Here is a 26131-nt window from a genome sequence, read left to right as displayed (position 1 = left end):
TCATTCTGAGAGTTTAGCTGGGAATATAAAGTGTGAGTGGAAAGAAACCACCAAGATTCAGACACTGCTGAAATGCCCAGACCAAGAAGAGGAAGTTGTGGTCAAAGGCACTGGCTTGCTGCTCGTTGGGCCAGTATGAGATGGAAGATGGAGTTATTTGTTGTTACATGAAGGCTAGTGGGGAAGAATTAGGAGCTCTGTTTTGATGTGTTTTAGCATTTTCCTTCAGATATCAGTAAACTGAGTTCTTAGCTTGGAGAAGAAATAGAGGGAAACTGACCAAACTGCAGCATATGCAGATAACACTGTTAATATCCAATTGTGCATATAAATCAATAGGACTGATGCAGCTGAGATGTCTGCCGTGCTCCCAGCACAATCAGCCGTAGGGTACAAATCACAGCCAGACTACATCGATCAGTTTTCCAGGAGCCCACAATGCTTCTACCTAATTCTGCGCTGCTGAAGCATCATGCCATAGGGGAATCCTCACAATCCTCTCAAACAAGTGACTTCTCTAGCATGTTTACAAATTCACCAAATCCAGCATTTCTTACTAAAAGACAAAAGCCTCAGTTGTTCCTTCTAAAAACAGCCGTGGAACCTGGACTCTTACCATCGCAGTGGGGGCAAGTGCCCCTTAAATAGTCCAATATCAGACCATTTATAGCTTTATTAATCCTACTCAAGATGTTCAAGCCCACCAACCTAATGCTGGGCCTGGAATTCTGCTGCAGCGCCAAAATTTGCAACAGCTGAGCCGGCAGTGTGCCCAGGTGGCCAAGAAGGCCAACAGCACCCTGGCCTGTATGAGAAATAGTGCAGCCAGCAGGAGCAGGAGGTGATCGTCCCCCTGTGCTCTGCTCTGGTGAGGCCGCACCTCGAGTGCTGTGTGCAGTTTTGGGCCCCTCGCTACAAGAAGGATATCGAGGTGCTTCTGCGTGTCCAGAAAAGGGCGACGAAGCTGGTGAGGGGCCTGGAGAACAAGTCCTGTGAGGAGCGGTTGAGGGAGCTGGGCTTGTTCAGCCTGGAGAAAAGGAGGCTCAGGGGAGACCTCATTGCTCTCTACAGGTACCTGAAAGGAAGGTGTGGGGAGCTGGGGGTCGGCCTCTTCTCACAGGTAACCAGTGATAGGACTAGAGGGAATGGCCTCAAGTTGTGCCAGGGGAGGTTCAGGTTGGAAACGAGGAGACATTTCTTCTCAGAAGGAGCAGTCAGACACTGGGACGGGTTGCCCGGTGTGAAGTTTGTTCATTTGATTCGTGTCAATATGGAACATCGCTAGGGCCTCGTAACAAAATGTGACTTTCTGTCTTACATACCCTTGTATAACCACAAGTCCCAAGAGAAATAGAGTGGTTAGTGTATATAGCTCTTGCATCTTGCAAAAGAATGGTCGAGCAGTTCGTGTCGATAGAGGGTTCGAAGGGTAAACCTTGAGACTCGGGTTTGGGAGATAAGAGCATAGGGGGGAGTGTTTTGAGATAACTGCTGCCTATTGCACGAGACACAACTTTCTGACATCCGGCCCAGAGACTACTACACAAGGGGAAGCTGAGGAACGACCAGAGGATGAAGCCTGGGAGGAAGACTGCGAGCCTTCAGTGCGAGCGACCCCCTGAGGGACCTCCGGAGACCAACACACATGCACCAGTGGGACGGCTCGGGTCCAGGGGAGCTGGTTATAACGACCCTGCCTTTTCCAGCAGTGGTGGTGGGTCTGTGTTAGCCTAGGGGCATAAACACCGGCCGCCTGCGGTAACCGGGGGCTCCCGGCGCACCCAGCGCTGTCTGCTCGCCTCTACTCCTTTAATCAACGGTAAGCTTTAACCGCAGTCCTCCTTGGGACCCGGCCATTTACTACACCCGCTGGAGGCGGTGGAGGCACCGTCCCCGGGGGCGCTCAGGGGCTGGGGACGGGGTTTGGCCTTGGCGACGCCGCTGCCAGGGGGCGCGCGCAGCAGGGGCCGCCCTCACCCCGCCCCCCCCCATCCCCGTGCGCGGCCCCGCACAGCCCGGGGGCGGCTCCCGGGCCGCGCTCCGCCGCCATTGGCCGAGCCGCGCCCGCCTCCCGCCGCGCTCCCCCGCGGCCATTGGCGGGACGGGAGCAGCGGGCGGGCGCTCCGGAGGCGGTGCTCACCGCCCATTGGCAGGGCCGGAGCCGCTCCGCTGGTGGGCGGGGCTTCCGTCCGCGCTCCCCATTCGCTGAGAAATCGTCCTCGGGCTCCCATTGGTCGGCGGAGCGCCGGGCGCTCGGGGCGCTTCCTGCTTCCGGCCGCCGGGGCGGCAGAGAGGAGCCGGGCGGCGGAGGGGGAAGGCGCTCCGCGGGCGGGGCCGGGGCCGCGGCCGGGGCCTGCTCCGCGCCCGTCCCGCGCCGTCGCCCCGCGGCTGCTGGGGGCTCGCCGGGCTCGGGGCAGCGGCAGGTGGGTGCGGCGGGGCGGGGCGGCTCGGGGCGGCGCGGCGCGGGCCCGAGGGAGGCAGCGGCAGCGGCGAGGCGCTGCTGGGCCCTGGGGCGCGGGTCACGAGTTGTCATCTCGAGGAGAGTAACGTGATTGCTGGGGTTAAGGGGCGTGAGCAGGCAGCCTGGCAGGCCGCGGCGGCTCTTAACCCGCAAGCTGTTTGCACAGGGGATGCAGAGGGGGTTGATTAGAGGGCTGGTAAATCGTTGTTTGCTGACTTATCTTAGGGGGGTGAGATAAAGAGCAGCGGCTCGTGGCTGAAACCCGCGCCAGCGTTCAGCCTGCTGGGCTCTGCTGCGGCTGAATCGATGCTAATCAACACACTCAGCAGCAAACGTTCACGCGGTCCCGAGGCAAAATTCAGAAAAGGATCTCAGAGAGTCCTCGTGACTTTTGCTTGGGTAAAAAAGGTTAGGATTTGGTGTCTCTTGGGAGCTGTGAAGTGTTTCTAGACTTCTACTTCTCCTTTTTGCAGTCAGGATTGAGGAAGTGGCCAGTGATTGACTCTGTGACTCTGCAGTTAGTTTGCAGGGGGGTGAAATGGTTAATCCCCTGTGTTCTTTGCGGTGTGTACCCAGGATGTCCTCGCCCTGCCATACCTCTGCTGTGCTGGTGGTCTTCATGGCACTTGCTGTTGGTGTGGGGACTGAGCCATCGAAAGAGCAGAGCTGCGATGTGGTCGGTGATGAGAGCAGCGAGTCACAAATGGAAAAAGCCCTGCTGAAGAAACTGGAACCCCTGAGCCAAATGAGGTACAGTACGGGCACGTGTCAGCTTGCTGTGGGCCTTGGGGTTGCACCGTGCCCAAGTTAAGGTCAGGCGGAGAGAAGCATTTGGGGCCAGACTTCAGGACGGGCTCTGCCAGTAGTATGGACTGTGACTGGCTTCCCAGGTCTTGAGTGTTACCTGCTTTGAGCCCTACTCGTTGTCATTCAGCGGGCTGTCTGTTCTGTCTTCTCTCTGCTGCAGGTTTAATGCGACCGTGGAGATAAGCGAAACAGAAAACTACACCTACCAGTTCAGGGTGTGCAGGCAGGTCAACGACAGCTCACATGATTTTGCTGGCCTAATACAAAGGGATAGAAAGACTGGAAAGACTACGGTGGTAGGAAGAATCAATGAAACCCAGGTCTTCAATGGAAGTAAGGCCACATGCAGTATCTCTTACTTGGTATCTTTTGCCTATGGGTCTGGATTTGCAGCCTGTATTCTTTCTCTCTTGGCAGGTGACTGGATCATGCTGATTTATAAGGGGGGTGATTCATATGGTACGCACTGCAGTGGTGAGAAGAGAAGAGCTGTGATAATGATTTCTTGCAAGCGGGGAGTTATGGCGGTGAGTGACAGTGCGAGGTGGGAGAGGAGCAGGAGGCTCTCAGACATTGCTTATAACAGAAGGGCCTTGAGGAGGCAGTGAGGTTTTCTTCTGTTCTCCAAGGCTGTTGCGTAGTTGTACGAACAGTGATAAAACTGCTTTCTGGTAAAGTTCAGCTTGCCTGGGTGTATTTTCAAGTGACTTGACTCTTCCTAAATTGCAGAGCTCATTCAGCATTGTGTCGGAGGAGCGTGAGAAGGAGCAGGACTGTTTCTACCTCTTTGAGATGGACAGCAGTGTGGCTTGTCCAGCTGAGGATTCCCACCTCAGCGTTGGCTCCATTCTACTAATCACGTAAGTCACTGGAAGAGCCGTTCGTGTTTGGGCCGTAATCTCCAAGGCCATTTAGAAAAGCAGCAAGTGTTACACTAGTCCAGGCCGTTGTAATATACCTGCCCACAGCTACTGTTGAATGTGAGCGTGCCTCTGAGCTTTGTAGACGAGCTGTAGCATAAGGCATGATGCTGCGGAGCTGCTCTGTTCCCTGCAGACGTCCCCCTTCATAGTTTACAGATCTGTTCACTGCAACATGGAAGGTGTGATGTCCTGGAACTGTACAGCAGCTCTTTGCCAGAACTGGAAATTCAGACTAGGAGTCCTGACTCTTCATTTTCTGTGTTTGTGCTTTGGGGCGCTACTTTATGTAATGCTCCTGGAAGATATTTACTACCAGATCAATACTTTGGAGACCTTTTCTAGTGTGGTCTTGCTAAATAGAGCACTTCTTTAAGTGGTGCTCAGCTACTTCCCCCAGTGCCAACCTGAGACAGGTAACTGGCTTGGAAGAAATTGTTTCTAGGATTTTCTGAGCTCTGACTTTTAATTCTGCCCTCCAGATTTGCCTCGGTAATTGCAGTCTACATTGTCGGTGGGTTCCTCTTCCAGCGCCTTGTAGTGGGAGCCAAGGGCATGGAGCAGTTTCCTCACTTTGCCTTCTGGCAAGATCTGGGCAATTTGGTGGCGGTGAGTGAAAATCTGTCTGTGTATTTGCAGTCTAGGCCCGTGTGTTAGGATAAGAGAGAGCAGTAAAATGGTAGCTTCCTTGTCTTCGTGGACTGTATTACTTGGGTGGTAGACCTGCCACAGTGCACCCTGTGGCAGAAGGAGAGGTTATTTTTTTTGGAGTGTGGAGAGGAGGGGGCAGAGGGAGGGCATTACTGACTGACTCCTTGCCGAGGCTGGATCCCTGCTGCTCATTGTGGTTAGCGGTTTTCAGGTAGGAATGTTAAGCTGGGAGCTGTGAAATGTTTGTGTCGGATTATGTGAAACCATTCCTTGGTCACCTTAGGCAGTGCTGCTTACCCTCCACGTGTGTCTCAGTGTTGCTGCATCCTGTTAATTGGTTCCATGTCCTACTCCAGAGCTAACGAACTGTCAGGATTGACTAGGGTGTCTGCATGTGTGTGCCTCTTGCCCAGGCAGTGTTCTGTGGGCCTGCCCCAGGTAGCAGTGGGGTGGGAGTAGTCCCATAGCAAACCAGGAGCTGCTGAGCCTGCGCAGTCTGATTCCAGTGCAATAACCTGTGCTTGCAGGACGGCTGCGACTTCGTCTGTCGATCTAAGCCCCGAAACGCGCCAGCTGCGTACCGTGGTGTGGGCGATGACCAGCTGGGTGAGGAGTCCGAGGAACGGGATGACCACTTGCTGCCCATGTGATGGGCTCTCAACACCGAACTCTCCTCCCCAGCGCTTGGTTAATCGGATGCTTCCCAGCCAGTTCTTCTCTCACTTCTGGTTTTCTTTCTACGATTTGCTTTTGCTGCCTCTGGTATGTCAAATCTCATGGATGCCTCTGGGTGTGAACAGCACCGGTCCCTGATCATGTGGCTTATGAATGTAATGCTGCTTTTCTTCAAAAATGCAGCAGAGCTGGGGGGGGCGCAAGTGCTGAGAGCTGAGAAGACTCAGGAATAAAAGATTAGTCAGAGGAATAAAAAAGAGCCATGGATAGGTGTAGAAAGGGAAAGGAGGCAGTGGGTTAAAACAGCTGAGGCTGTAGGGGAGGGGGTCTCTTTCTTTTTTCCTCCTAGGGTTTACAGGATCTGTAAGACACTGGATTATTATTTTTTTTCTTTGAATGCGTTTTCAGCTTTTGTAGCTTCTGCACTGTTACACACAGTTTCTGCCAGCATAACCTGCACAGAGTGCTCTATGCCGGACTTGTTGAGGATGGAAGAGGCATTGGCACCCCTGCAGTCCTTTTTCCTAATGGAAATGCATGGAAAAGTACATGCCCATTTCTTACAACAGATATCAAGGGATGCATATGCCATCCTCTCAAACCTGAGAGGGACAATGCTAAAAAAAAAAAAAAATTATATAGGAATCCAATACAGTCTCATGACTTTCCAGTTCAGCTGAAATATGGTCAGTCTTCTCTATCAGTGAGAATCGAAAGGCAGTGATGCCCTGCTAAGTAAAAAGGGCATTTGCTGAAAGTGAAATGGTCATCAAGGGAAAATGGGAAGGTCAGAGGTAGCTGCCGCTTGAGTTCTGTTACAAGTCTGTCTGAGGCTAACTGCCCCCGTAGCTCAGTTACTGTCCGAATTCCCTTACACACTACAGTTCCTTGTTTGGCAAAGGGCTTTCCTGTGAAGCTACCAAAACTGATAAAGGAACCATGGAAGCCAAGGGTAAAAATGCCAACACATTCAAAACTGTGTTCAGGGACGCCTGTGCTTACAGCATCAGCTTTGATAAACCATTGTCCCTGTAAGCATGGTCCAAACCAGGCTAAAGATACTTGCCCTGTGCAAATGGTACTTGCATGCTGCTGCTGGCTGGGAGTGAGAGAGAACCTTCCCCTTGGGCACTAGTGAAAAGTAGGTACAGCTAATTTTTAAGGCTTAATTGGAGCCTTTAGGAACTTGGCACCTGGTTCCTAATTGCCTTCGATGTGAGGAGCTAGACTCTACACAAACCTATTCTGCCATATTGTGGGTTGGCAGAGAACCATCTTCAGTCTTGAGGGTGGAGACTGTGAATGAGCAAGCCACTTCTGCTTTTAGCACAGGCAAGGTTTGTATATTTGTGTACTGCCAAAGCAGACTGAACAGTGGCAGGAGGGACAAAAGAGGCGCCCTGCTCTCTTGCTGGGTTGAGTGGACAAACAATTCCTGCTGTCTTTGATTCTTGTTATGGTCTCAGTCTTTCTCATAACATTGAAAAAATAGGAAGTCACTAAGCCTGTTGTTACTGTTTTTCATGGTGGTGTGTAAGGTATTTTTTTTGTACAAAACACAACTTTCAAAAATAAAATGACCAAAAAAACCTGCTGGAGTGTTACGCTGCTAATAGGTTTCTTTAGTACCAGGCCACCTTTGTTAGCTAAGGGCGAAGGGTCTTCAGTATGTGCTGTCTCGTGCCCTGACTGTCTCCTCGTTATACACACCTTTTGGACTGAAACTCTAGAAGCTCATGGAGTTACAGAGGAGAAAAAATCCCTGTATTTTTCTGAAACAATAAGAATCAAAGTTTTTTGTTGTTTTTCTTCTCAGTTATCTGATATAAAAGTTATAAAGCAGCCAGACTTGTAAAGCCTGAACAAGCATTTTTTTTTTATTAAGAACACTGAACATGAAATAATGTGAAATGTTTCCATTTCACTGAAATAAATCCAGTCCTCAAAGGCAGCTAGTAATATACATGACTGCCTACCCTGCTGAGGGTTAAACTAAACATGAGTTTTGTCACAGTCAGCCTGCTAAATAAGATGGTTTGTGGCAGCTTTCCTTTACTGTTAGAAGTTCTAAACTCCCCCCCATCTGTGCGTGCGCACCATCCCCCCCTCTATTTAGGCTGAAAAGCATTATCAGGCAGCTTCCTTTGGGCCTGTGTTAATTAAAGATCAGAAGTTGCCTCCACATTGTAGCATCTTCTGAGCACTTCCCCCTCTTTTTCTGATGAGTCAATAAAGAGCCCATTCCAAAGATCTCTCACGTTTTCTTACTTACGCCCTTAGGCCTTCCCCCATGCAATTACAGCTCTCCTATAATAGTAGGTGTTTTTCAGACAGAACATTCTTGCATTTCACTCAAGTAGGCATATGAAACTTCTGAAAATAGAAAAGCTTTTTTTTTTTTTTAAATCTTGCTTTCAGGTATGTGGCTGTAGGGGACACTTACATCTTCATGCTTTGTAGAGTGTTTTTTTTTTTTCCTTTTTTAAAGCAGATGTGCTGGAAGAAAACAACTGCCCACAGTTTTGCCTTTGCTGAAGTGTCACAAAACTTCTGGATTTGGTCCTTAAAAACTGTGGGAGCTGAGTAGCAGGGGCTTAGCCTAGAACGTAGTTGTACCCCTTAGAAAGAAGTACTAAAGGATCATAATTCAGTTATTGGAGTGTTTTTGTTTTTTTTTTTATACTGAGGAAGAGAAGTATTTGTCTTACATCATCACCAAAAAAAGTCGGAGGCAGGTGATACAATCCTGCCAGCTTAAACTTTGTCCCATAAGCTCTCCTGAGGATAATAAAGACAGACACAAAAAATAATACAAACAGGTAAGAGAACAATCCCCACCCCCACCCCACAAAACAAATCAAAAAAGCAAAAAAAAAAAAAACCAACAAAACAGCTGATTTATGAAGAGCCTTGGTGCTTCTTGAGACTGCTTTGGATCTGTAAGTTATACCCTCGCACTCGCATACTGGGGAGACAGACCAAGTGGTATAGGGTTTCCTAATGTAAGACAACCCCCCACTCTGATTTCCCCATCACCTTGTCATAAGTACTCAGGATAAATGCTCCTCTGACTGTTTCAATGAGGAGCATCTGGAGTGAATAGCTGCCGAAACACTCAGTCTTTGATCTGAATCTCTACAGGAGACAGTAAAGCTAAGGCAGCTCCTATTGCCATGTGCCTTCAAGTTTGGTATGCATGCTGGAATGGCTATTAAACCCAGTTCGTAAACAGCCTAGGTTAGCTTTTTAGAAGTGTAACAGAAGCAGCCTCTTGCTCTAGTTCTTTTTTGTCCACATCTGTCACTTGAAATTTACTAATTTGCTTCCTAAATGCCTCAAGCACAGCTGCCCCCAATATCCATACAGGACAGGGTCTTCCTATGCTTCAAGTTCTGACACAAGACTCAAATAAGATCCAACAAACCTGCTGTAGCAAAAAGGGACAAGGGCCCCTTTCAGAAGTCTGCTAAAACAGAAAGAAGTCTCCTTTCCCTTCTTGATGTGGTAAACGGGAGAGGCATATTCAAAACCAGGAAGAAGGCAAGTTTCAAAGGCCCCAGGTAGGAGTTTTCTTCCCCCTTGTAGCACCATTAAAAGACCAAAACGTGGGCTTGTACATGGCAGTTTCAGTCAAATTCCTTCTCATTCTTCTTGAATACAAGACCACAAGGGATCATCCCATTCTTCCCTGCCCCAGCAGGATCCTGCAAAGCTGGCAGCTGCTCTGGGTGGCAGAGCTGAAGTGAATCTACTGCCACGAGCTGTTAGGTCTCCTTGAGGACATTGATCTTGGCACAAATCTTGAGAGCTGGTCCCAGCTTGATGTTCATGGCACTCATGAGGTGTTCCTCCTTCAAAAGCAACAGGGCCTGGCCATCTATTTCCTGTGATCGAAACTCCTCTGCAATCTCCTGGCACCCTGTGAAAGCAAGGACACGGCACTGAGAAACAGATGGGCACTCCTGCCATTCCCACTCTTTACAGACCCCTGGCAGGCACAGAAAGTACGCTAGGAATCTAACCGATCCCCCCTCCCCACGCAGGCTGCCTGAGGAGTACAACTCATCCATTCGCATGACCCGCTCCAGTTCAGAACCACGCACAGAGCACAGTAAAAGCACCAGGTACCACTCCCAAAGATTTCCAAAAAGATTTCCCCATGCTACTGGATCAGAGGGCTGCAGGAACGCAGCGTAACCTCACCTTGCAATGATGCAATGAACTCGTACACCTCCTCCACACTCCAGCGACTGGGATTGCTGGACAGGAAGACTGGGTTGATGCCGTGTAGATCTGGGGTAGGTGGGGCCATGCTAGAGTTTGCCAGGTCCCTCTCTCCGTGGCTGGCCCGTACTGACAGGGGTCCTGGAGACGTAGGGGACAGAGCCTCATCATAGCTGGAGTTATCAGAACCTCGACTCGAGTCCTCTTGACCCTGTAAGCCCACAGAAAAGAAAGAAAAAGTGTGATATTTTTTTTTAAACCACAGTTACTAGGTGCGAAACCAGACAATGGCAACAGTACAAGTCCTAACAGTCTGGGGCAATTTTCTCAGGCTGTTAGTCCAGGGGCAGCTGTCACAAGAGCTCACTGAAGGGACACGAAAGTAAAATCTCGTCTCCCTTCCTCTTCCTTTCCCCCATCCTCCCCTAGTCCATTCCTCTTCCTCATGTCAGCTCTGGAGCTCTTTCAATCCTTCTATAATCTGATTCAAGTAATTAATCTGAAAAAAAGTGAACCGTACAGGAAAAGTGGATTGTTTTCTACCAAGCCTGGCAGCTGATCACACTCACTGGGATGTCTGTGACATGCTGGAGTGAATACCGAGTAAACAAATACAAATGTTAATCCACTTTTTGCAGTTGATGAGCAATTAGAGCAGCTTACTGTGCCTTGCGTAACGACCGTGTCAGTGCGCACTGGTCATGTACTGTACAGCTACATACACTAAGAACCTGGTACCTCCAACAGTGACGATTTTTATGCTGAAATCTGCCTTGAAATCTGAATTTCTGCTGAAATCTGCAGGCAGGACTATGGCCTTACCCTGTGACGCTTGCCCTGGATCTTTGTTCGAGCAATTTCAGAGCTGCTGCGCCGCGATCCCCGTCGGCGCACACGAGCATAGTTGGCTTCCTGGAATTCTTTCATCTTCTTTCTCTGCAACCGAAACTGATGGCTGCAGCTGACATTGTACCTCAAATAAGTAGAAGCAGAGCAGCAATTAGGAAACAGCAATTAACTGAACGTACCGTTTCTCCTTTCTCTAGATGTGGATGAAACTTCTCTTTACCATCAAATTCTCTTCTTCCTCCTTCTAAGAATTCCCCCTGGAAGGAACCAGTCCAGACTTCTCACAAGCAATATTTGGACACCAGGGTCTTGATCTAACATCTGAAGGGTCAATTAAGTCATTCCCCTAAGGGAAAAAAGACCCATAACAAGCACTCTGCTATCAGTAGGAGGCAGCGATGACTAGTGTAATTTCTCCACGGGATTTCCCCCCCCCAGCTTTCCCTTCTGTCTTTACTACCAACGGAGCAGACAGCTACCAGTAAGCATTCATTTAGTCAGTCAAGTGTACTTGAGAGGTTCTTTGGAGCCCAAGAACTTCCCTCTTCCCATCTCATTTCCTGAACAAGTAGGAAATCCTGCTTACACTCAACACCACATCCACCTCCTCCAGACCTAGAAGAAGCATTCACAAATCATAAAGAGCTCCAGTACTAAAGGGCCTCTGTGGTCCATGCATCCCACGCAGGGAGAATCAGATGTACTGAAGTACTGTACACTACCTGGAGAAGGGACACATGCCTAGTTCCCGAGAATGTAGAGTCAGAGAAGAGGATGATGATGTCTTGCTATTACCTTTTAGCACAGGTCATGGAACAAAACCTCTTGGAGCCACGGAACTGGGTGGCTGGGGCATACTTCCCACAGTATTCACACTTCAGCAAGTTTGCCTTCTTATCAAGCTCTGGTGAGATACAGAGATATACACCATTTGATGATTTGAGCTGAAACAAATCACACGTAATGATTCCTCATTGCACTACTCTTCCTTTGAGCAGACAGATTCCAAACACTATTGTCTTTTGAAACTACTAAATTAGCGTGGGCAAGAAGCTGGTAGAGGAGAGGCAGAAGCTCCACTAATTAGGACCCCAGGATATTCAACAGAGTAGTGTATTTCTCCTTGTCCTTTTTGCTGAACAAGCAAGAAATACCATATCCCTCATATCCTACAAGGCTGTGGGGGAGTCTCTATCTGCACTCTCTGCTGCGTTCATACATCCTTCACAGTCATTACAGGTACAGTTCAGATTCTGCTTACTAACATAGGGTGTGTTAGATTGTATTAACAACAGCAAAAAAAGCAGTATCTTCTGGCGCTTAAGAAGATCCTAGGTCTGTAGCTTGAGACACTCCAAGGTGTTAGCAGGACAGAAAGGGATATGAGTCCATAACGTATAAAGTAGATAATGAAGTAACAGCAGAAACTTTCAGTACCACTATTGAGGTATCCCAGTGCTGAAACTCACCCATAGAAGCACTGTCCCCTCCTGGAGAATTGCTGGACAGGTTTTCACTCTGGCCAGAAGGTGCCCCTCCCTGCAGTGGTTTCTCAGATTCTTTCAGCAGCTGAGAACCCACCTAGCCAGGAAGAGAAAGAATTTGGCCCATCAGTAAAGGAGCTCTGTGCCCACCACTCTCTTCTGAAGCATATGCCACTCACTCCTTATTGTAACTCAAAATAATCCCTCTGCATACTAAGGAAGGACAGATGCTGAACCAAGTTACTCTTCCCTTATTCACAGATGTGGCAGATTCTTTCCAAGATCACCAAGTATTGTCTGCTTTGAATATCCTGCAATTCCATGCGACTTTATTTCCCCTTATTTGCTTTAACTTCACCTGCTGCTTATTTAAAATGCAGCACATCTTTCCCTCAGTAGAAGTCAGACAGAAGAACCTTCTTATAATTCCTGCATAAATCATTGCTTTGGGGACTATTGGAGAAAATGGTTCCCACCACATTTGCCAGTTCACATTTCCCATCTCACTCCAACCTGTCGTCTTTAATACCAACTCGATGCTTTGCTTCATGCATGAAACCAGTTTCCTTTGCCTTCCTCTCACTTTTGTGAGCTAAAAAAGCTTACATGGAACACAGGGAAATAAAGTCCCGTCCAAAGATGGATGCCCACCACCCTTCCAAGAGACAGCTACACCTCCTTTCCCCACAGCAGTGAATCCTTACTGGAAAGGGTTCCGCTCCTTCCTGGATGACAAAGCCCTCAATGATGTGTGTGAGGATCTGGGGCTTAACAATGGCTTGTGGCGGTTTGGAGTCTCCCATCTGACGTGACACCATTGCTAGGTTTGGGGTGGGTGCAGAGGTGGGGGTGACTGATGCTCCTTCACTGGAGGTGGTATTTGGGGTCGCAGCGGCAGCAGGATCGGATTTATCTGGAATGTTAACAGCACCAAAGTCAGTGTTACTATTGCTCCACTTACTTCAAGTGGAACTTGAGATCAGATCGTTAGTACAAAAAAAACAGAGCTCTCCTTTTGTACCTCACCTCCAAAGCCATTCTTCTCCTCCATGTTTTTGGGGCTGTCTGTCACAGGAGAAGACCTGGCAGGCAGCAGTGCAGTGACACTGGCTGATTCCTCCTTCTCCTCCTCTGACTCTGCCTTGCGTTTTACTGCTAAGGTCTGAGACTTGCCCTGCATGAATGAAGAGGCACGTGTAAGCAGAGAGAAGAGCCCCAAAGCAGAGAGCAACACAGATGGAAGGCAACAAGATACATCCTGCTCCATCAGACTTCATCTCCAGCCTGGTTCCCATTCCTGGAAATGCATCCAGCTCCCATCTTTGTTTAGGAGCATTTACCTAGCAGGGAGCTAAAACTTCAGAAGACATACATACTACAGAACTACTGACTAGGATGTAGCATCCTGGTTGATATATCGATACACTGATATAACACCAGGACACCCTGCAAACCTCGAGGGATTATTCCCAGAAGAAATGGAATGGCATTCACCCAGCAGTTTCCAAACAGGCTTTGGGCTAAATCAGATCAGTTCCAATGAAGAAACAGAGTCAAAACAATAGGGGAAGTATGCTGGATGAGAGCAGAATTGTCCCTCAGCTGTAAAAATCAGACAAATCCTGTTGACAGCTCCCTGAAGAAGCAGCCAGTTTAGAAACAAACTGGCACATTTTGCCCTTGACTACACAAGCAAAAACCCAGTCAAATTAACAGTCTCAGCAACTGACTATGGCTATCTGAGCTGAAAGTGTCAGTGTCCCATGGAGTCAGGCAGGCCATGGTTGGCCAATTTAGAGCAGCACACGAGGCCTACGGAACATGAGCTCTTTGTCTCTCATCTGAGAGACAAAGAGGCCAACTGCTGTTAAATGGGATATTTAGGACGTGATGTGGACACCTACTCCATTTGAATCGGGGTCCAAGTCTCACCAGTTTGTGTCATGCAAGCCTCTAAATGATCACATGAAAGAAAACTGTTTGTAGTCAGTAACCCCAAGGGCTGGACTGGAATCAGCATTTTTGAGAGCAAAAGCCTCTATATCCCTTAATCCAAACCTCTTATTCCTCCCATCCCACTGACCCAGGGCTGGAATGCAGTTAGTGTCCTAGGACTGAACAAAGAGAATCCATGTGGTATTCCCCTTCTTGATGGTCTCACTTACTGGCAGCTGGACAGACTGCATGTAGAATGCTGCTGGCATCTGAGCCACAACTGGAGAGGAGGCTGGGCTCTTCACCATGTGGGTTGTGCCTTGAACTTGTGCCAAATTCACCCCTGTGGTGAGAGGGGGAGCTTCCTGTGAGGATGGTGGAGCTGAAGAGGATGGGGAAGCAGCATGGCCTTGGGAAACGGGCTGGACCACAGCTGGCATTCCCCGGGAAGTCGTCACTGCTGCAGCAATCTGAGCTAAACCCAGCGCCTGGGCTTGGCCTGAGCCCTGCTGCCGAGTACCCACCACCTGCACAGGAATGTGTGGCGGAGGCTGCTGCGCTGCTGACATTTTGGCAGGCCCAAGCTGAGGTGGTTTGATGGGAGTGACCATAGATTTTGACTGGATTGGAACAGGTGATTTGGTGGCTGGCTGGCAAGAACTGTCCTGCTGGAGCTGAACAGGCTGTGCCTGGGACTGCAACATCGGTTGCACCACAAGGGTCTGAGCCTGCTGCTGGTTTTGAGGTGGCGCCTGCTGCTGTGGAGGTTGAGCTTGTTGCTGCTGTTGGGTCAGAGATGGTGACTGCTGCTGTTGCTGCTGCTGGGACAGCTGGAGATGGGTGGCTGTGTGGAGGAGCTGGGACTGGCGGTGCTGGAACTGCTGCTGGTGATGAATGGCAATCTGCTGCTGAATCACCACCTGCTTCTGCAGGTGAATCTGCTGCTGCTGCTGGATCAATGAGTGTGGCTGAATCTGTGTATACGTGGCTATACAAACACAGAACCAGAGAAAAGGAGAGCACAAAGGTTAGCAACAGCACAACTGGGAACAAAAAAAAAAGGCAAGCAGCCACCACACTGGTTTGAATTGTTATGTTCCAAAATGACTGACAGCCAACTGGCAGAGGATGGTGGGAACTGAACGAGCTGGGATCAACTTCTGTCATTAGTAGAGCAGGATAATCCCTAGAGAACAGCCTCCAGGAGCACGGCAACTGGGAGGCTTGTTGGGAAACCTCTCACCACTAAGCTTTAAATGGCACTCTTCTGAAAGCTCAACTGGTTCAAAGAGAAGGAAGAGAGCACCACTCACCTGAGCTGATCAGCGTTTGGCTGGGTGCTGGTGTAGCTGTCCGCGTCAGGTTCATGCCCACTGTCTGCTGTCCGCCACTGTCCGTTTCACCCTTCTTTGTGGCTGCATTCTCTGTCTCCGTTTGGCTTCCCTGGCTGATAGTCACTGCCTGGGCAGCTGCTACTGGTAATGGTTGCACCACCCCTGTGCCTTTCCTTTGGCAACTGCCAGCGGCACCTGCCGAGGCTGTCTGGCTCAGTCCCGTTGAGGTCTGGCTCCCACTGCTTGCCACCACACCCCCAGAGACACCATTGCTGCCTGCTGCCCCCTGACTCAAGTTGAGGGACTGGCCTGTGCTGCTAGAAGACACCTGAGCGGCTGCCAAGGTCTGGCCTGTACTTGTGGCCTGTGGCAGGCACGAAGCCTGGGAGTTTCCTGGTAGAGCTGCCTTCTGAGCAGAGCTTTGGAGCTGGGCATTAGTGGATGAGGTCTGCTGGCTCCTCACAGCCAAGTTCTGCACCTAGAGACACACATACAGAACACAGTCCATTTGCATCATGCATGTTTCCTCCTGGAAGTTGGAGAGAGGTACAGAACAAGAGAATGCATCAGCAATATTCTCTGCTGGGATGCAGGCCAAGCCAATGCTGTAAGTCTAACGTGGGGAGCTGGCTCATACCATAGGGCGAGGCTCAGGTGCAACCCTCAGCAGAAAACATATTAACCTGAACTGCCTTCTGCCCCATCTCTGATGGAAGTTAAAGATCTCGTGGCACTTTCTGAACAGCACTTGAGGAAAACACCATTCTTTCTGAGGCACGGGACAGCCTCCAGACCTGTCTGCCTTGTCCTCGCATTGCTAGGATCCACGTTAGCATGGCTGTAAAAGTACTGAGATACCCCTTTAAAGACCAGTAATTCCTTCACAGTTTTTGTGCCACTTGCCTCCTCTATCCGTACAGTGCTTTCCATTCAGGAGGCCTGCAGCCTTGCTGATTTCACCAGTTCCTCTGCATTTCAGTGCTACCATCCTCAGTATTTAATCCCCCTCCAAATGCAGCATTATCTTCAAGTTCAATTGTGGCTAACTTTGCCACAAAGAAAGGGCTCCAGAAAAGACAAATATGAAGTAACTGGAAATCCCAAGAATGACTAGGTTAGGACCACGAAAATGGGAAGCCACTGCAGCTCTCTGACCCAGAGAAAGATTTACAGCTGAGTGCAGGAGCTAAGACCTTGCGGCATGTTCAGTCACTGGCATTTTTACAACAAACTGCCCGGGTTAAGGAACACTATTGCTGACAAAGACTCTTCATTGTAGAGTGAATGTCTCACTGAAAAATGGACACAGAACTCAACAGTTCCCTTCACACAAGGACAACTAAAAAGCTGTGAAAACATGATTGATCCAGCCCATGTCTCATCCCAGAAATTTTAATCAGAAATGAATCCAGTCTCTGGAGGCAGAAAGCAAACACCGGGAAATGATGGCAAGAGAGAGCAGTATCTCTTGCCTGCAATAGTTACAGGGACACGGAATGGAGACAAAACAGAGCAAATCTTCTGTGCAGGCAGAGGAGGCTGGAGACAAGGACCAGGGTGCAGGTTGTGTACAGGGGACGGGAAGGGCTCTGGGAGGGGGTGTCACTGACCTGGTCTGTGTCTGCATGGACCCCAGGAGACTGGGTGGGTGGTACCTCCTGCTGGACAGCAGCCACGGCCCCATTAGGCATCAGGATGAGTTGGGAGGCAAGAGGCACATTGCGGCCCAAGGTCCGGTTTACCTGCAACAGGTTCCCCAGCTGTGGCTGTTGGGGATGGGTCAGGTGATGTGGAATGAAAGGAACAGAGGGGAAGAGAGAAAGACAGACAGCGAACCACAAGCAGATTACAAAGCAACACGAGGCTGCAGTGTTGTACACGGCATCCCCCCCAGCCACCCTTCCCCACGCTGCACTGTAACATAACCCTCAAGAGCAGGAAACAGTTTCCTTCTGGAAACAAGCAGTCTTCTGTTAAATATGGGCCTGGGGCAACTCCCACAAGCTGCCCAGGACCAGCTAAAATACTTGTGTATAATTTAATTTTGAAATGTATATTCAGGACCGGTTGAGAAACAGTGATAAAAGACATACACCCAAGACCAGGGCTGTTTGAACAGAGGATTACAAACTGTAAAGCCAACTGAGACACAGAACATATTTTTCAAGTAGGTAACCAAACTCCAGATAGATTATAGTCGTCTGTTTTCCATACAGCAGCACTTCATACTAATCAAAAGGATGAGAAATTTGTTCCAGTTGATTTACGTTCCTAGACCTACTTGAATCCTGACTTACATCCCTGTGTGCAGTGACTGAAGGGAGTAATTTACCATATATCTGTTCCAGCAATCAACAAGAAGAGCAGCTTTATTTCTGCCAGTTCTACTCCAGTCTAGGATATATGTTTCACATTTATGCTCTACTGAGAAGTGCCATGGGATCTTTAACATCTATGCAGAGCAGAGACAAACATAGTTCTTAAGAATTTCAATACACAGTACAAAGCTAATTTACCCTCAAAAGCTGAGCCCAAAGTCAAATGTGGTTTCAGGGATAAGAGTTCCTCATCTGAATTTAAAACATATCATATCACTCTTAGAGTTGGAGTTAGCCCTGAGTAGTCGGTAGTCCCAAACAGTGAAACACTGGAGTGTCTAGAAAGTGGGGTTTATGGTCAGGACACATTTTGTGTACTTATCCCTTACCCGGAGGTACATCTGGGCCTGTGACTGGTTGAGAGGTGGTGAGGTGGTATTCCCAAGGAGCACAGACTGCGTCAGAGTTGTGGCACTGGGGGAACTCACACTCTGTGAGCGACTAATCAGCTGAGCAGCTGATGTGGTGGCTAGGTTGATCTTAAAACAGAAAAAAAAAAAAAAAAAAAAAGACAAAAATCATGTAAGAGATGGGGGCAAAGAAAGAAGTAAAGTTTCACTTACTGGGGTACAGCCAGAACAAATATTTCACAGTTTTTCCCTGTATCCCGCAGGGGTCCAAGAATAAAGAAGGAAATTCTAGCCTTAAGAGGCTATGTGATCTGAACTAGCCAAAATCTTGGATGCTAACCTCATTTGTATGATGAGCCTGAGTATCACTGCTACTTTGCAACTTCAATAAGAGATCCAAAAGAGAACTAAAAATAGATTTTCTCCAGCTTCTCAAGTAAAGGGGGAAAAAAAATCATAATGTAATCTGCCTTAACAACTCACCTATACTCTTTGAACAAATCCCAGTTCCCCAATACCCGCTATAAAATCGTACTTCCTCTCATTCAACGAGCTACCTCGAAACAAAAGAGCATCCCCTTCCAAGCTGCTCACAACTCCTCCTTCTTATAAATCCTGATCTTCTCCTAAACCAAGAAAACATATCCCCAAAGCCTCAGGAAAAAGATATTTTCTATCTTTCCAGCTAAGAAGCCTATCCCACTCAGAAACCTTTTTGGGGCTCCTCAACCCCAACCAATAATGACAGCACCCCAAATCCTCAAGTTGTCTGTATCTTGTGGATTCCCAGCATTCCTAGAAGCTGTGTTTCCCTGGCTGCCTGCCTTCCTAAAAGACAAAGAAGAGTAAGAACAAGGGCAGAGGGGAGCAGGGTGTGGGCAAAGGCTTTGATCTGTGTAATCACTTACAGAGGCCTGGGTGGTGGTAGTCTGTTGTGGGGTGCTGGTGTTGGGGGAGCTGGCTTGTCTGCTGGCTGCAATTGTAGCCTGCAAGAGAGATTGACAGAGGAATGAGTACCTGAAAAAAACTTTTTTTTTATCCAGCCCAAATATTTGGTTTTGTAAGAACACTAAATACCATCATCATCATCTTCTCCCATTCCCAAGAATGTTGCCCCAGTTTGTCATGCTACACACTGCAACTCCTCATCCTGATGCTCCAGTCCACTCTGTTAATGCCCAGACATCCCCTGAAATATCACCAATTTGCTGAGCTAGTCATACAGATTAGTAACAATGCAATGATAGTACTGCAAGTTACAAATTTCAGATTACAGCACATTCAGCTGGCAGAGAAAGGTAAACAGATTTTTTTTTTTTCCTTTTCTACAATGATCCCATGGCAAGCACACTGTACACGTTTAGTTGGTTTTACAACTAAGATTCACATAATACTGGTGAGAGGATTCTATGTGCTCTGTGCTATAAAACTGCAAGTAGGGATTTGAAAACAACTAAAACCTGGACTAAAAGCCAAGAAGCACAGCTACTGATGGAGATATTGTTACATAGACAAAAGTGTACTGTCACATCACCTATAATTCATCTCATCAGAATTTGTCATCAGTTCAAGTGAGCAAAGTCGTTAAATTAAAAAAAAAAGTTCATTTATGCAGGATATATCATCTCAACAAGCTCAATTAAAGAAACCCTTCTTCATGGAGGAGATTTACCCCAGATCCTTCTTGCTAGTAACTGGAAAAGAAACCACGTGATAGTAAGTTTCAAGAGAGAAAAACTCAGAGGATACCACATGAAATTTCACACACACAGAACTACATTTATTCTCAGAGAAATAACAATCTATCGCTTTATTTAAGACTGTTTTAAAACACTACTGCATTCACTGGTGATGTAAACACCCACCTTTCATTTAATGGAGGTACAGTAGCTAGTCACATGCCTCCAATGTGCAAATTCCCTTATGGGATGCTATATTTTATCTTTCCCTTTTTGTACCTGAAAACTAAACAAATCTCTCCATCAAGCTTCCAGTTTACTAGCTGTTTATATTACATTCAAACAATGTGTTTAACACGTTGCAAGTAGTACAATTAGGTACCACTTGTCTAATCGCAGATCAGGACCTTGGTATGTAAGTCAGAGTGCAAGTAAAGAATCATCCAGTTCCTCACCTTCTGCCCCCTTTTAACTCACCTGCTGGACAGCAGCCAAGCTGTGAAGCTGGGCACTGTTAAGCTGCTGCTGGAGCATAAACTGATGAAAGTACTGAGCGGCATTGGGCTGTCTCTGGAGTGCTTGAAGAGCCTAGAGAAAGAGGAAAACCCAATTGTTAAAAAACAGTATGCCCTTGAAATGTGATCAGAGAGAAATGAAGAAATAAGAGCCTTGGGACCATATCTCATCCCCACAAAAAAAAAAAAAAAAAGCAAAAAAAAAAAAAAAAAGCAAAGCCATCAGATTAGTATAACAGAACAGGTAAAGAAGCTACAAACTGGTAACAGACTGAATCACAGACATATTCCAGGACAGCAGGAAACATACTTTAAAAAACTTTTAAAAACTCCAGGAATTTGGCAATTTGTGCTTTAGTAGACAGACAAGTGTTCCAGCATAGTATGTATATACACCATACAGACTATATAGAGGAAATGGCACGATAAACAGAATGACTTGCATTAGGACAGCAGAGCTAAAATCCGAGTACTGACTAAATCTAAAAGGCTGGACACTGGAGGAGCAGCTTACCAAAGACAATGCAGAGCACCAGACTACGGGAAGTAAAGATCAGGCCTAATACAATAATTCCTAAATCCCAAAACAGGACAGCTCTTCAAGCGTATCACAGAATCATAGAACAGCTCAGGTTGGAAGGGACCTTAAAGATCATCTAACTCCACCCACCCCGCCATAGGCAGGGACACCTTCCACTAGATCAGGCTGCACAAGGCCTCATCCAGCCTGGCCTTGAACACCTCCAGGGATGGGGCATCCACAGCCTCTCTGCGCAACCTGTTCCAGTGCCTCACCACCCCCTGAAAGAAGAATTTCCTCCTAACCTCTACTGTCACTCTCCCCTCTTTTAGTTTAAAACCATTCCCCCTTGTCCTGTCATTATCTGCCCATGCAGAAAGTTGCTCTCCATCTTCTTTATAAGCCCCCTTTGAGTACTGGAAAGCTGAAATGAGGTCACCCCAGAGCCTTCTCTTCTCCAGGCTGAACAGCCCCAGTTCTCTCAGCCTTTCTTCATAGGAGAGGTGCTCCATTCCTCAGATCATCTTTGTGACCCTCTTCCAGACTCATTCTAACAGCTCCACACCCTTCTTGTGCTGGGGGCCCCAGACCTGGACACAGCACTCTAGGCAGGGCCTCACAAAGGCAGAGCAGAGGATGACGATCACCTCCCTCCACCCGCTGGCCACTCCTCTGTTGATGCAGCTCAGGATGCAGTTGGCCTTCTGGGCTGCAAGCGCACACTGCTGGATCACGTTGAGCTTTTCATCTACCAGAATCCCCAAGTCCTTCTCTGCAGGGCTGCTCTCGTTGTATTTTTCTCCCAGTCCGTGCTCACAACCAGGACTGCCCTGGCCCAGGTGCTCTTCGCTTGTGGGAGGGAATTTTCTCCCCAGCCCTTATCTACAGGTTCAGGGAAATGGGAGACATGTGAAGCCTGACTGGCAGTGAAGACTGAGACAAAGAAGTTGCTGAGTACCTCAGCCTTCTCCATGTCTGTTATTACCAGTTCACCCTTCTCATTTATCAGAGGGGAACACTCTCCTTGGTCTTTCTTTTCTGAGCAAAGTACCTACAGAATCCCTTCCTGTTATTCCCTGCATCCCTTGCCAAGCTCAGTTCCATCTGTGCCTTGGCTTTCCTACTCCCATCCCTGCACATCTGGATCCCTGTACTCCTCCCAGCATGCTCCCACCTTGACACATGACAACCCAGACAGACATGAAAGGGCTCAACACCCTTCGGCTATTGCACACTCAATCCCAGAACGCAGCAGTGTCCTACCTGCACAGCCTGTCGCTCATACAGAGACATCTGTGATATCTGAGGACGGGTGCTTCCTCCAGAACTGGAGCTGCCGCTGCTGGAGCCGGAGTTCTGCTCACTTTCAGTCTCCATGGTGACAGGATCCTGGGAGCTCAGGCTGGGATCAACTCCAGATCTAAATCGAAAGATTTGGAAACTAAGTCAGGCTAGAGAAAGAGCCAAACTGTATTTCACTGCATTACACAGCTTTTTTTTTACTCGAATATCCCAGTACCAGGCTTCTTCCACAGCTTTGCTACATCAAAGGGGGCTGGGGGTGCTCAGAGCCAAAATAACCCAAAAATACTCACAGTTTAAGTCTTCTGTTACCACAGTCTGAAATGTGACACACACATCCTCGTATTTTTATTGCCATGCTACAATCGGACACTACAGCATCCTGAGCTCTTAAACAGGCAGCAGAGCGAAGCAGCAGCTGCAGCTCGTTCAGACAACCACTTGGTTACAGACCTGATCACCTCTGCTTCGAGGCTAGTGAACTCAGGTGAATTAACTGTACTTCCAGTCTCCCACTGTACTTCCACAGCTTCTCAGCACCTCTTCCTGCAGCCTCCTGAGAGGTGTAATTATTCCACAACTCCGCTGCCCTGCAGATACACCAACTCAGTCCTTTCTCCCAGTTTGGCCCCCGATCCGTAATTGTCTCTTTCTTTCTCTGATCACATGCACTTCCCGCTACTCCTTGTTCCTGACAGACCGTAACTCAAATATCAGACTGGAAGCTGGTATCTGGGGTGGCAAGTTGGTTTAAGGAAGAGTGGAGCCAGAAGCAGGGTGGACGAAGGCATCACAAGCAATACTTATGAGGGGAAGCACACCACAGAGGTCATACAGAGCCAGAGAGATATTCCAGGGACAGAAAGATGAGTTGCGGTGAACTGCAGAACTAAAGAAGGCCTGGAGAAGGCATCCATCAGCCAAGAGGAGGAGAAGAAAGACTGAAAAAAGTGCTTAGCAGAAAAGTAATGTATTGGGATGATCAGGGAGCCTTCGTGTAGCAAGAAAGATGGGCTATACCGGGAGTAATGGTAGGAGGTAGAGTGAGAACAGGAAATGTACAAAAGTGGTTAGACACAAACAGAATTCTACTGAAAAAAGTGTCTTTTCAGAAGGATATAATTTGCATAAGGCTTAAAAAAAAAAAAAAAAAAAAAAAGCTTCTGATAGTCTGTGTATCACTGATGGAAGATCCCATAGCATCAGCACAGCCCCTGTATTTAGACCTTTTCAAACCCAGAGTTTTCAAGCTTCACAGCCCACACCAAAGGCAACTTCTTCCAGGTCAGTAAACAAACAGAGCAGCACAGCATACAAGGAAGTGCACCAATAGTCTCTACCAGACAAGTTTCTAAACTCCTGAATGGCGCTAAGAGCAGACAACTTTGAAGCGGGACAAGAGCATCAACATTAATAGCTGTGGACGGCTGATTGTATCAGGCATCCACTGTTCCAAACCTTCTCCTCGAAATCTGAAAAATTCTGTCACCGACCAGCACGCAGATGTTGCTCCAGTCCTGGCTTCCCCACGAATCTTTACACCTCTGCCCTTGAGTCCTGCCTAGGCATCTCCTGCCTAGGCATCTATTGCTAATGCAATACTACAGTCCTGTATCTGCTCCAGCACTGACCATGGGCAGGTAACACCCAGTCATCTTTTCCTCAGCTAAAACACACTCTCTCAACTGGCCACTACTGTCTTCACCCACAACTCTGTTATAGTTAGAGGCAGTCGATCAATACCCAGAACACAAGATGCTCCCCAGGGGGCAGCACCAAAAAAAGTAGATGAAGCCTAAAGCATCTGAAAAGGGAGAGAACACAGAGATTTTCAGAGAAAGGAACTGATGTAAATATATGAAATACTTCAAATGGGATTAAAATGCAACTTGGAGCAAAGCTGTACACATTACATCAAGTTATCCAGTAGTTCAGCTACAAGCAGGAGAAAATTACCTTACTTCCAGCACTCACTAGACCCTTCCACCAGTTGATTTAACTTGTTAACTTTACAGAAAAACTACCCTAATCATCATTTTCAGTCAGATCAGTGAGCTGTGGGCTCACAGGTGAGCTAATTCAGCTGCCAGTCAGGTGGAAGAGAAGGCAACTCAGCACGCTGTTTGTCCAGCTTCACGTATGACCTTACTCTCAGCGTACCAGGAGGAGAAACCTGGCTTCCAAGTTGGTGCTCTGCTCCACCAGCCTGTATTTCCTCCATATACAACAGCATCTGTCCTAAGATTACCAATGTTTTGGAGTTTGACATTGGTCTAGAGCTTCCTAAAAACAGGAGCTGGCACAAACCTGGAACCCTACTGGAACAACGGTGCCTCTGGGATGAAAAGCATCAACAAGCATTTAGGTGCCTCTTCTGGGGACATGGATGGAGAGGCACGCTCTCCCTTTGCAGAAGGCCAGTAAGGATTTACACCACTTGTAACAAGCAGGATTATCCACAAAACCCTTCCCAAACTCAAAAATGGGGAGCCAGGCTCCGCTGCCACCAGGAAAGTACACCCAGGGATGCAATTCCACATTGGTGTCAGCCTGCATCTGGGTCGGGTTATTTCCACGCCAAGTATCCCAGGCTTGGCCCCCTCCACGCACACCTTCCAGCACCTTTCCGGGTGCCAGCCCGGTGACCGCTGTGCTGTCAGATCCCTGGACGCTGCCCCGTGCCATGAGCGACCCACCAAAGGCACTTAAGCGATGCATTTTCCAGCAGCCTGAGCTCAGCAGCTCACCTTCCCAACACCACTGCCGGACCCCCTGCAAAAGAGGGCAGACCCGGGGCAGCACAAAGCGCCCCGCACAGCAGCGGAGCCGGCTCGGGGCTCGTTTCCCCGGCCCTACCAGCGGCGGCACCAAACTTTTCCTCGCTCCCCCCCCGCCCTCCTGCAGAGCGCCCGCTCCCCTCCCACCCGGCTCCGCAGCCAGCCCCACGCCTACACCCCCACCAGCGGGGCCCCCTCCTCCACGGCCCCCTCAGGGCGCTGCGGCACGGCGGGGGCACGGCCACCTGCTGCTGCTGCTGCTGCTGCCGCTGCTGCTGCACGGCCCTGCACAAAGCGCCGGGCAGCGGCGGGGCGAGGCGAGGCGAGGCGAGGCGAGGCTGCCCCTCGCCCGGCGGAGCGGGGCAGGGCGCACAATGGCCGCCCCGCGGGCGCTGTCAGCTCGGGGCCCGGCCTCCCCCACACCTCCCTTCCCTGCCTTCCCTCCTCTCCCTGCCGCCGCCGCCGCCGCCGCCTCCTTACCGCAGCGCCCGGCCGGGCTCGGCTGCTCTGGGCACGCCCCCCCCGAGCGCGGGCAGCCGGGCCGAGCCCCGCCGGGCCGGGCAGGGCGGGGCGGGGCGGGGCGGGGCGGGGCGGGGCGCGGGGCCCCCGTGTGCCGGGGGAGGGAGGGCTCCGGGGGGGGGCGGGGCGTTACCTCGCCGCCGCGGCCCCGGCCCCGGCCCCGGGGGCCCCGCTTGGCCGCTGGGGGCTGGAGGGGGCGTGGCTCCGTTAGGCTCCGCCCCCTCTCCTTTTTTTCTTCTTTTTTTTTTTTTTTTTCCTTTTTTTTAAAAAATTTTTCTCTTCGGGGTTCCCCCCCGCTCCGTCACTTCCGCCCTTCGGGGCGCTTCCGGGCACGTGATGGCGCCCTCTCCCCCCCCCCCCCCCCCCCCCCGCCGCTTTGCGGTTGCCATGGCGACCTGGCGGGGCCTGGGGTCCAGGCCTGAGGCCTCGGCGCCGCTGGAGGCCGGGGGCGGAATGGCTGCGTTGCCCCCTGGGGAACGTGCCGGTGGGCACAGGGCACGGCCACGATCCCTGTGCCCGCCATGGTTACAAGCACGCTGCCATCAAGGCTGGAAAAGCCCTCCCAGATCACCCACTCCAACCATTCCCCTGCCACCAATGTCCCCCACCAAACCCTGTCCCCAAGCACCACGTCCAGCCTCTCCTTGAACACCCCCAGGGACAGTGGTGCCGCCGCTTTGCTGCCTGGATAACGTGCACACAGTGGAAACACACGTGAAAAGAGTGTAAAAAAAAACAAGTGCCAGGGTTT

At 49.4% G+C, this 26131-nt stretch overlaps 2 protein-coding genes across 15 annotated transcripts; one reads left to right on the top strand and one right to left on the bottom strand.

The window, feature by feature from the left end:
- The first annotated feature begins 2285 nt into the window (after positions 1 to 2285).
- M6PR (mannose-6-phosphate receptor, cation dependent) lies at positions 2286 to 7108 on the top strand. Its single transcript, XM_084305526.1, has 7 exons — positions 2286 to 2423; positions 3038 to 3211; positions 3429 to 3601; positions 3686 to 3795; positions 3998 to 4128; positions 4671 to 4797; positions 5367 to 7108. Exons 2-7 carry the CDS (start codon positions 3039 to 3041, stop codon positions 5487 to 5489), a joined length of 837 nt encoding a protein of 278 aa, XP_084161652.1. The 5' UTR covers positions 2286 to 2423; position 3038; the 3' UTR covers positions 5490 to 7108.
- A 977-nt stretch (positions 7109 to 8085) lies between these two features.
- Positions 8086 to 22159, bottom strand: PHC1 (polyhomeotic homolog 1; the record flags this gene model as incomplete). 14 transcript variants are annotated; one of them, XM_084296052.1, is made up of 15 exons in its annotated part: positions 8086 to 9433; positions 9718 to 9949; positions 10561 to 10711; positions 11383 to 11491; positions 12057 to 12168; positions 12776 to 12984; positions 13098 to 13245; positions 14237 to 14428; positions 14723 to 14994; positions 15320 to 15818; positions 16951 to 17106; positions 18048 to 18197; positions 18977 to 19054; positions 20225 to 20335; positions 22046 to 22159. In XM_084296052.1, 15 exons carry the CDS (start codon positions 22157 to 22159, stop codon positions 9279 to 9281), a joined length of 2688 nt encoding a protein of 895 aa, XP_084152178.1. In that variant the 3' UTR covers positions 8086 to 9278. The 14 variants fall into 14 exon arrangements, with proteins under 14 accessions (XP_084152178.1, XP_084152179.1, XP_084152167.1 ...); XM_084296053.1 differs by having other exon boundaries at positions 14237 to 14371; XM_084296041.1 differs by having other exon boundaries at positions 14237 to 14994.
- Between the last annotated feature and the right edge of the window lie 3972 nt (positions 22160 to 26131).

The sequence above is a fragment of the Netta rufina genome, assembly GCF_964035555.1.
Source record: "Netta rufina genome assembly, chromosome: 1".
Classification (NCBI taxonomy): Eukaryota; Metazoa; Chordata; class Aves; order Anseriformes; family Anatidae; genus Netta; species Netta rufina.
This window is presented reverse-complemented; position numbering and strand designations above follow the sequence as displayed.